The following is an 11611-nucleotide window of genomic DNA, read 5'->3' on the forward strand; positions in this document are numbered from 1 at the left end:
ATAACAGAACACCATGCAAATGTCAAAAATATTTAGTGGCATAAAGGGCTTCCCAGGTGGCTCAGTGGTAAAGAATTGGCTTGCCAATGCAGGATATGAGAAGATGAGGGTTCGATCCTTGGAGAAGGAAATAGCAACCCACTCCAGTATTCCTGCCTGGAAAATCCCATGGACAGAGAAGCTTGGTGGGCTACAGTCCATGGAGTTGCACAGAGTCCGAAAAAACTTAGCAACTGAGCACAATAGTATAACACATTAGGGGATTTTCAAAAAATCTGAAATCTGACTAACTTACATCATGAGATGCATGCAGAGAGTTATATATTTCATTAAAATGTTGACAAGAGCAAAGCTGCTCTCATTCTGACCTCATCCCTGCTCTATTCAAAATTCCTTCATGGTACAGTTATCATCATTATCACTTTTAGAGTACCAGTGAGTTTGCTCATCTTTTCTTATATTTCTTGGGGATTTATAACTCCCCCTCCCCTGGAGTTAGATTGGGCTTTTCATTAGTTTGAAAGGGTGGGTGGGTGGAGGAGTGGACCAGTAAGGAAAACAGGAGGGTATGGAAAGGGGGTCAGAGAAAGAAGGGGCTAGGAGGTTCCCAGGCCCAACTCCTAGTTGGTCTTGGAGTCCGACCATCTGAGTGTCCCCAGAACTATATTTCTTCCTCTCTTGATCTTTTGTCCTCTGAAGCCAGATTCATTTTTTCATTCCTAACTTCTTTTCCCCTCAGGGAGATTTAACTGGGACCTTGATCCCAAAATATTCATCTTGGAGAGACTCAATGCTGAAGAATAGAGGAGACTTCATTCATTGGGAAGGGCATCTGATGACAAGGATAAAGGGTGATGGTAACCATATTTAATTTTTAAAATCAACATTGGTATTTTGATACTATGAAAAATAGATACCTAAAGATTGGCATTGTCCTTTTACCCCAGTACTGCAAACACTAGTCAAAATAATGATTAAATAAGGAAAAGCATGGGAAAGTACTTTATAATGTGCATTTATCACTGCAATTGTTAAAAAGACCATGGATTGTTCATTGCTTTTAAAACACCACATCCAATAACATCTCAATATATTCTAAAAACATTATGCCCCTAAACCCAGCGATGCTGCATAATTGGGGATTAAACTGCCAGACTTCCTCCCTAATTGTCAGGGTTTTAGTGTCTGTGTATGTGTGTGTTTGGTTAGTTTTATTTTTCATCTTTGCTTTTTGTTTTCTGCTTTATAGTGGGTAGAACTTATTATTTTAAATTATTTTTGTGCTAACACTTTTTAACCACTTATTACTTGACAAGCACTTTCAGATGCATTGCCTCATTTCTCAAAAGTGTTCAGGAAGAAGTTATTTTTATTTCCACTTCAAAGGTGAAGCAACTGAGGACCAAAGAAGGAACCCAAGTTTATAGAAGCAGTAAATGGCAGAGCCAGGACTCAAACTCACTGCTTCTGACACCAAGTTATTTTCTTGTTCTACTTTACTCTGTTTGAGGATAATTTTTGATACTTTCTCCTTGTAAGAACCAGCAGTTTGATTTTTTTTTAAGGAGAAAAATATCTCAATGTGACTTAAATATAAATGCAATTTAAGACTCAGAAACAAGGCAATCGCAGCTGCTAAATCTTTGCACCTGCAAATAAACAGCAGAAAGCAAAGCCAAGCAACCCTTCCTTTAAAATCAGAGGTACATGAAACAAGTGAGACATTGAAATGGCACTAATTGTCCAGAAATGACAAGGGGAAATTGCTTAACTTCTGGCCCTGGAGAAAGACACTCAGAATCAAGTTCTTGCTGAACTTCATGAGAGTATTTATCCTCAATCTGGGATTTATGACAATTACCTAGTAGGTTCCAGCTGAGAAAAATGAGTTGTCAAGAAAAGGCAATAACAACTGCAAGTACAAGCAACCATCAAAATGATAAAACTGTCATGTTTGTACATATCAAGCAATGATTACATTCATTATGTCCAACTCCTGATACTTAATACTTGTCTTCCAAGGAAGCTAAGTTCCATTTAGAGTTTTGCTGTTAGCACAAATATGTTTGAAAGAGATTTGACTGACTTTTTCACAAGTTTATAGAGCATGTAGTGAAACTGTCTCAAGAGGTGTCCACTGATACCTGGAAAGATTTGCAAAAAGGGTATTTCAGCCCTAAGTAATTTGCAAAAATAGAGTTAGGTGTTGATTTGGGGGACATGGGAGATCTCAAACAACTTGTGTTCTTATTTTTAGGGAAAAATTATACTTCAGTCACAAATTTGAGTGTGTTTTCCCCTCAGGGAGATTCTCCATTTTAGATCCTCAAGCATAAGAGGTATTGCTAAAATGACAGAGAAAAGGGGACCAGAAATAGACTAAAAGGCAGAGATGGAGGTAGGGAAGGCAGAGGGAAAGAGAGAAACAGGGACTAAGAAAAATCACAAAGAATATTTGATTATTTTGATCACTTTTTGGAAGCTACTTTGTTGTACATCTATCCTCACCAAAAATTAATATTATTGAGTTCAAGAAATAAAAATGAGGATGGTAAGTAGGTGTCCCCCTTGTCCTCATGTTACAGGGTGGTAAACATCTACTGCTCTTCCTGCTGCCTCTGACTTTTCTAAACTTTTGTCTAGCTCAGCATTTGCTCTACTACTTGCACTAGTAGAACAAGATCAGCAAAGAGCCAAAAGCTGCCCAGAAGTATTACTGTGGACCATATTCAAATTTTAGTGATTCTGAAGTTCCCTCTCATTAGTGACAGAAAAGTTTGTATTCTGGTCAATCGAGTCATCATTTTCTTGTCAAGGGCTTTCCATTTAACAGGCTTTAGCCAGCATGGAAAGGTACATTTTAAGGATTAGCTGGAAGATGTACTTGAGACATTTTTCTGAATTTCTAACATTCAAGGGCTTGGTTTCTGGAACTACCTGCATTGCCCACTGCATATCATCCTTCTCAATCTATTCTGCTGTCCTCCCACTGTTAATGCCCTCCTTTCAGCCCATTACTTTCTCGAGATACTCTGCTAATCTACAAACTTTGCTCTCTCTCTAATGATATCTTAACCCTTCATTTTGGTTTGTGACATTCAAGGATTACCTAAAGCAATGCTCTCCGGACATGTTACCACCGTGAGATATTTCCTGCTGCATGCTGCCTTGTCAGCCTGTTTCTGTACCTCTACCACTGTTTCAGCCTTCTGGGTGGGTCTCAAGCAAGCTCCTACTATATCAGCAAGTTTGAATTTTAGAGGCTGGTTGGTATCTATTCTCCTCACCAACTACCACAAATAAAATTTTATGCTCATAGAGTTAAAATCACCAAGAAAATACACCTAAGAGCTCTGTGTGTGTCTCATCCCCACCCTCCATCCCCTACACATGTTAAACATGGCCCAATAACCACGGACCTCCAAAAACCTTGATGAGATACAAGTTACAGAAACCCAGTTAGTATGTCAAGTATGCAAAAAAAGGGCAAAACACATAATGACTCGGGCAAGAAAAATAAGTACTAAAAATATGAGTGCTGAATGAGTGAATGCATTCATGGAACAAAAAAATCATGCAAAGATTCTACTACAAACACCTATAAACAATGGTCAGCCTTTTTCTTTCTTTTTAATTCATAGATGAGCTGAATCCGAAAGGGTATTAAAAGCAGGAGTGGTAACTGAGTAAGCTGATGACACAGTGAACCTAAATGGGAATAGAGAAACGGGTACATGGCAGTCTTAGCAACAAGGTTTGGGTTTTAATGCCCATGAGGATAAGACATTCTAAGGACATGAGTTGGAACTGAGACTCCTGTGTGAAAGCCAGCATTCCTGAAAGCTTTCTTTTGACACTTCAGAGACAGTGTTCTATGTAAATCCACCTGCTGGCATAGGGAGACTACATGGAAGATGAGCTTTGATTAATAATACTATGGAATTATGAAAATGTGACTAATGAATACAGAAACATAAACCCAAGAGAAACATGCATAAAAAATCTTTCCAGAGAAGTACTCTTAAAACCTAAGGCCCACATGAATTATATAGAAGAAGAATTTTAGCTCTGCCAAAAATGAGCTAAAAATAATTATAAAGAAACAATCCACTATGAGCTAGAGACAGCAGATTCAACATACTGGAGGATTAAATATCAGTGAATTCAGGGACATCCCTGGTGGTCCAGTGGCTAGGACTCCATACTCTCAACGCAGGGAGTCTGGGTTCAATACCTTCAGGTGATATAACTGTCTGAAAAAAAAATCTAAAAAATATACAGACACCAGTAAAAGTAATAATAAAGTTTAGCAAAGTCTTTTCAAGAAAATTGGTAGAAAAATACCAATATTGTTTCTATAATGAAGAAACAAAACAGGAAAATGTAATCATCTCTCATCTTTCCACTGCTAGGTGTCAATCCAAGGAAAGCGCTTGTACACCTGCATACAGAGATAGAAATAAGGATAATTTCTGCAAAAAATAATAAAAAGCTGTAAGGGTATAAAGCGTTAAGAAAATAAGAAAGAATTAACCAAACCATCCCTCAGTAGGTATTGATATATATTCACATAATGGGATAAAAGGCAATAATTAAAAGAATGACTTGCCAGTCTGAATAAACTCAGAAATAAAATGTTGAATGAAAAGGTAAGTTACAAAAAGTAGGTTCAATATGGTATAATTTATCTAAACTCTCCCTAAAATATAATTTATGAGTATGTGGACATGTAGGAAAAATATGAAAATATATATAAGAATTATGCAGGAGAATAAAGCCTCTAACTTCACATACAAACAACTGACCCTTGAGCAATGCAGGGGTTAATCCATGCGTAACTTGTAGTCAGCCCTCCATATCCAAGGTTCCTCCACATCCACAGATTCAATCAACCATGGGCTCTTAGTATTGTAGTATTTACTATTGAAAAAATCTGCATATAAGTGGAATTGTACAGTTCAAATCCACAATGTTTAGGGTCAACTGTAGTTACTTCTGTGTCTAGAACAATAGGACTTCAGCCATATCTGGAATATTTTACATTCCATGAAAAAAATATCTGAAGCATATGTAGCAAATTTTAAGATTTGGTCTTGATGGTAGGTACAGTAATGTCTGCTATATTATTTTCTCTGTTTGAATTACTTCATAATTAAAAAACAACAATGGAAAGATACTTATTGATCATGTTGACATTTTTACCAAGTTATACTTTTGATCAAGTTTTCTGATATCCCTGTTATAATGCCTGGAATAAGGTAGGTAAACAATAAGTATTTTCTTTTATTTAATTTCTTTTGTTCCCACTGGATCTTACTCAAAATTTTGTTGCCCAATCTCAGAAGAAACTTTTTTTTTTTTTTAACATTTTGACTCCCTTCACCCATTTCTGTCCTCCTCACTGTGCCCCCACATCTGGAAACCACAAATCTGCTCTGTATTTATGAGCTTTTATTTTCCTTTTTAGACTCGACATATGTATTCCACATATTTAGATTCAATAATCATAAAGTATTTGTCTTTGACTGGTTTCACTTAGCATAATGCCCTTGAGATCCGTATATGCTGTCACAAATGACAGTATCTTAATTCTTTTTGATGGCTGAATAATATTCCACTGGGGGAAAAGTATATAGATAGATAGATAGATACACCACACACACACATATATCTACAAACCACAATTGCATTATCCATTAATCTATTGTCAGACACTTAGGTTGTTTCTATACCTTGATTATTATAAATAGTGCAGCAACAAACATGGGTGTTTATAACAAAAAGCGTTTGATGAATGAAATAACTGAGAATCATGAAAGCCACTTTTCACCTCTTTCTCTTTCAGTTCCTACTTTATTCTATTGATACTTCATGTCCTCTTTTTCTTTCTCCTCCTTGTTTCAAAGAAGTCACTGATATGTCTTAAACTTCTATGCAAAGTAAGAACAATAATACAGCAAGATAAAGAATAAACTATCTTTCCTTTCCAAGATTTTTAGACTTTTTATGTTTGTGTCAGGTTGAGGCATAGAAAGATTAATCGATGTCTTCTGTGGTTTGCTCTACTTGTCAAGCTCATCATTCACAGACTAGAGGCCTGACAATCTTTAGACACAGAGCTTCCAGCCAATTCATTCAGTCGCTTACTTTAAGGTTTGGTTCCTGTTCAACTTTTAAGAAAATTTAAAATAAAACTGCTACCAGGAGGATAAGGATGATGACAGATGACTTATTCTAAATCTCCTCTAGTTCACTTTAAAATCTTATTTTTGTTGTGACAAAAGAGTCAGGGTTTTAACAATGAAAAACATAGTGTCAAACTCTTCTATCCTTTTCCCATGATCAGTGGGAGAAAGGACTCCTTTTTATTCATCACAATTTCAATATGAACAACAGTAACCAGAACCCACAATAGATATAATATAGAGTTATTGTCTGAAAGGAGTTATTCTTGACCTTGTATGGCAAGTTAAGAGTATTAAGTATATATGCTTGTGTTTAAAGATAAGTTCCTTGTTTACCCTTTCAAAGATATAGCTTGAGTCTGAATATCTTAACTTATATCAACACTCTGTCCCAATCTAATTTTATTTCCACTTGGTTTTGCAATACAAATAGGTTCACAGATATCACCAGAAAATAAATCATCAAGTAATATTTGTCCATCTAAACTACCAAGGGATATCTATAAGGTGAAACTTGAGGATCAGCCAAACATTATTATTTGGCCCAGATAATATTATCAAAATCATTCAACTGACTATATAGACAACTACAGTTATTTCAAGAGCTAGAAGATTAAAAAAAAAAAAAAAAACAACCAAACTTATTTCATTGATTCATAGGCTATGTTTAAACTACACATGCACTGAAAGTACATTTTTCCTAGCATCAGTAATGGTTTAACTCAAGTGATACAGGTGATAAAATGGATCAACATGCATATTCCTCCCATACTCAGAGCCAAAAAGGTCCCCTGCCTGATTATGTAAGAACATGCTACAGCCGATCCTTAGGATGGAGAGACTATACAAGCTGTTACCAGAAAGGAAACTCAGGACATTTACTTTTCAGCTCTTCACATCATCGTATTTTAAACACAATTTTCTGGATAAAAACCAATGTGTTAGATGCCCAATAATATCATCTCTGGCAAATCAATACCTTATTTTGTGAAAATCTGGAGTAGCTTTTTTTTCATCATATTATTCCAAATTACCTAAAATTTTCATGTCTTTGTCTCTTCTATAGCAAACATTATGGAAACGGAGGTACAGTGGGGGAAGGATGCCAAGAAGTTTAACCAAAAGATGCTGGAGAAATTCTTTGCTGACACAAAGTTGGGGCATCTCAACAAAATCATTTAAAACCCAAAGAAATTGCACATTATATAAGTTCTCAATATCCCAGTAAAAAAAATATGCCCATTGAAGATAGTTAACTCTAAGAAATTTTCTTGTTTATATTGGATCCAAGGCCAAAGGTCATTAACCAAATGGTCATTAACCATTAACCATCATCTATAAACCTTGCTTATTGAATTCTTGAAATATGATATTGATTTTTTAAAGAAACAATTTAATCAAAATGCTGCATTCATAATTAATAATATATTCAAATCACCACTGAAAACAAAAGAAGTCTAGTAATACACAATTAATTTGGACCCCATAGATGAATCTTCCTGTTCTATGGCTTCCTATTTAAGAAACACATTGCATAACTTATTCTTTACCAATGTTTCTGTTATAAAAATTTCATTATCAATCATACAATTAAATAATTCTATAAAATAATCCAAGTTCTCAGCATAAAAACTGCTACAATTATTCCAGTTTTTCTGTAAAGGTAAATAAATACACCTACCTCAACAAATATAAAACACGGGATGATGGAATAACTTCGTTGAGTGTTGTTTCCTACAGCCATTTCTTACATGTAGCAAGGCTGTGCCGTCTAAAACTGTCCAGGCTGAAACAGAAATAGATGGCATGGTGTAAGAACCATATGTTTAGAAGTCCCTCAGGTATGCACATAAAAATATCAGCTACCGTCTAGATAAGCAAGCTGTGTACAAACAAGGCCAAATACTGGTCTACAGCACAGTCAAATCAGATTAATAATAAGTCCAGAGAAAAGAAACTGAGGTTTACTAACCATAAACAGTCTCTGAGCCTAAATGACCAAGCAGGGAGCCCCTGTGCACACAGATCTAGTGAACAGAATTTTAATTGCCTGGTGCTGCACAATGCTGAACCCAGAAGATTGTGCTCATGCCACAAATGCAATTTTTGCTACAACACATTTGTTACTGTCCATTCTGCGTGAATCTCTTCTGTGCATGATCCTTGCAGCTTTCAGTCTAAGGATTTGTTCGTTTTTGCCTCTGCCTCTTGCTCTGGAGCCGACATTTAGGACTGAGGCACTAATCCCGGACTTCCTTTCTTGACCCCTCTTTGCCCTTGCTCCCCTGACTACAGTGCCTTTCACTACTTTGGATTAATACATCACTGACCCCTCTCACTGGGTTCCCTCAACCGTGTCTCTCTCTTTCTGTGTGTATGTTCTAAACACAAAACATTGATACCATAAACAGTCTCCTATAAGAATGGTGTAGTTGGGCAACAGCAGATTATTTTAAATATTTGTTAGAACTCTTCTGTCCTACTTTGAACTGAAAATAGTTGTGTATTAGAAGATCAGTTAATTCTGGTTCTTCTTAATAACAACAACAAAATAGAGATTCTAGGCTTTTCTGAAACTTCCATGGCCCGATAAAAAGAATTTTCCACTAAACCTTTCATTCTCTATTCAAAGCAATACTGACCACTGCCCTCCACCCCAGCGGCCCTCTGGGCCCCATCACTCCAGCTCCACCCACGTCCCAACCTGGCTTCTCTTCTGTTTGTGAACTGCTTCTGCCCTTCGGTCTTGTTGACAGACTGGGATTTTATGCGCGACCCTTGATATTTCCGAGGACTTTGATTCAAACTCACCCCTCAGTTCCTTTCTTGACTTGGAAAATTAATATGTCAGCAGTAACTAAGCTATATTAACAATACGTAAATAAAGACCTTGTTAAGATGAAAAAAAAAAAAAACAAAGCAATACTGAATATGTTTTAGGTAACTGCTCCTGAGAATTATTTTTTGTTTGTTCTGTTTCTGTGTCAGACTTCCCAATAGTTCTTATGGACTGTGGTAAGAAAAGTGGTACAGAAACTGCTGGCCCATGCAACTGGCCAACTGCATTTTTTCTTAAAGGTCATGAATGAATGTTTTTTAACTTAACTCTTTCTGCCCATTCTTATTTTTTTCCAAGATAAAACTTTAAAAACATTTCTTTCTCTTTATGAAAAACCAGCTTTCAACTGTTGACTAAAACCTTCTCTGATCAAATTTAACATTGTGTGCAATATTAAGTCCACATCAATCATAGTGCTTAAATAATTTTTAGGCAGCTTAAATTTTTCTATTAAAATTGGATATTATCTGTTATAAAATACTCATAATAAATCTTTTATTTCACCATTCTATTTCATAATTTAGGAATAAATAATATTTTTTACAATTAGAAAGAAACTCATAAATAAAACACATTTGAGTTGGTTTGGCAACTCAATGATTGGTTTCATTTTACCCTTACTTAAGCCAAGTATCTTAGAATTCATTTATCAGTATTTATGATTTTTTTAACTTTTCATTTTATGTTGGAGTATAGCCAATTAATAATGTTGTGATATGTGGGGCACCAGAAAAATAAAGGCATCAGACACACCCAGTATTTCAGATGGCCTCTCCATACAATTCATAAAAAATAGCAATGAAATGGAGAATACAACACAACCTTTGGGATATCACATAAAATTCACCTTTCTCTTCACGCTTCTGGTTCAAAACACAACCTAGCTTTTTATACATGTATGAAGACTAAATATATGCACACACACATATATACATGCACATATGTATCTATGTATGTGTATTATATATAATTAGTAACTATAATGAGGTTTCTTTCACATATAATTCACCCATTTCAAGTATACAATTCAATATTTTAGTAAATTTACCAAGTTGTACAATGATAAACACAAAACAACTTTAGCACTTTTTCCTTCACCCCCAAAGAATTCTCATTCCCATCATCGCCTCACTCACCCCTCTCCAGCCTAGCTAATCACTAATCTAACTCTCTGTCTCTACAGATTTGCTTTTTCTGGATATTTCAAATAAATAGAATCATATAATGTGTGGTCTCTTGATCTGGATTCTTGTACAAAACAAAAGCATGTTTTTGAAGTTTATTCATGTCATAGGGCACACATCAGTAATTTTTCCTTTTTATTACTGAATCTATTCCATTGTATGGATATAGAGCCTTTACCAATGGGTGGAAATGTAGGCTGTTTCTAATTTTTTGCTGTATCCAACATAAGGTTGTATCCGATATTATAATTATCCAGTGATGCTAAGAACATCTTGTGTTTATTTTCATTTCTCATAGTCTTTCTAGCGGGTGTGGGATAATATCTCATGTGGTTTTCATTTTGTAAATAACAAATGATATTGAATATCCTTTTAGGTGCTTATTGCCCATTATTCTATCTTCTTTTGTAAAATAATGGAATCATAAAAAACAAAAGATTTGGATATTTTCAAAATAAAAGCATTCTTTGTATATTCTGGACACAAGTCTCTTACCAGAATATATTTTGTCTTCTGACTATTAATGTGCCTTGGTATGGATTCCTTTAGGTTTATCCTGCTTAGAGATTTCTTAATACTTAAATCTATCAGTTTAGGTTTTTCCCAAGTCTGGGAAAATTTTCAGCCATTATTCCTGGAATACTTTTTTAACCCACTCTCTCATCTCCTTCTGGGACTCCAGTGACATGAATATTAGACTTTTTGTTGCAGTCCATCCCTCATGTCCATGAGACTTTTATTACCCCATCCCCACCCCAGTCTACTTTCTGTTGTTCAGATGGGGTATTTTCTCTTATTCTGTTCTCAAATTCACTGATTCTTTCCTCTATCATTCCCATATGGTGCTGAGCCAAGTCCATCCACTGAGTTTTAGTTGTTATATTTCTTAATTCTAAAATTTCCATTTGATTTTTCTTTCTATTTTCTATCCCTTTGCTGAAAGTCTTTTCTTCGCTGAGACTATCTTTTCATTTGTTTCAAGCATGTCTACAATTATTTATTAAAGCATTTTTATGATGGCCACTTAAATTTCTGTCAGACAGTTCTATATCATCTTGTTTTAGGTGTCTGTTAATGATCTGTTCTTATACAGTTTGCCGTCTTCCGGGTTCTTGGTATGCAGAGTGATTTTTTATTGACCTTGGGTTGTTATATTGTAAGACTAAAGATCCTGTTGAAAGCTTATGTCTTTTTATACCTCCTCTGACACTCCTCCAGTAGATACAGGGAATGTCACCTTGTTACTGCCACATGAAGGTAGAAGTCCAGGTTCTCTACCTGGCCCCCTGTGATAGCTAGTTGGTGAGTGGCCCCTTTTACTAGGCAACAGGAGAGTTCAGGCTCCTAAGGCGGGCCCACTGATACCACCAGGGCTGGGAGGGGGTTCAGTTCAGTCGCTCAGT

At 35.7% G+C, this 11611-nt stretch overlaps 1 protein-coding gene across 1 annotated transcript in view; it reads right to left on the reverse strand.

Annotated features, from left to right (window-relative positions):
- The window catches only part of PLPPR1 (phospholipid phosphatase related 1), a 131494-nt gene extending 122378 nt beyond the window's left edge, over nucleotides 1–9116 (reverse strand). The window contains exons 1-2 of the mRNA XM_061163951.1: nucleotides 8997–9116; nucleotides 7867–7971 (exon numbers count right to left, since the gene is read on the reverse strand). Of these exons, the coding sequence (XP_061019934.1) occupies nucleotides 7867–7929 (63 nt within the window). The 5' untranslated portion in view covers nucleotides 7930–7971; nucleotides 8997–9116. The remainder of the gene's footprint in view (nucleotides 1–7866; nucleotides 7972–8996) is intronic.
- Nucleotides 9117–11611: the final 2495 nt, after the last annotated feature.

The sequence above is a fragment of the Dama dama genome, chromosome 16 (genome assembly GCF_033118175.1).
Source record: "Dama dama isolate Ldn47 chromosome 16, ASM3311817v1, whole genome shotgun sequence".
In the NCBI taxonomy this organism is placed as follows: Eukaryota; Metazoa; Chordata; class Mammalia; order Artiodactyla; family Cervidae; genus Dama; species Dama dama.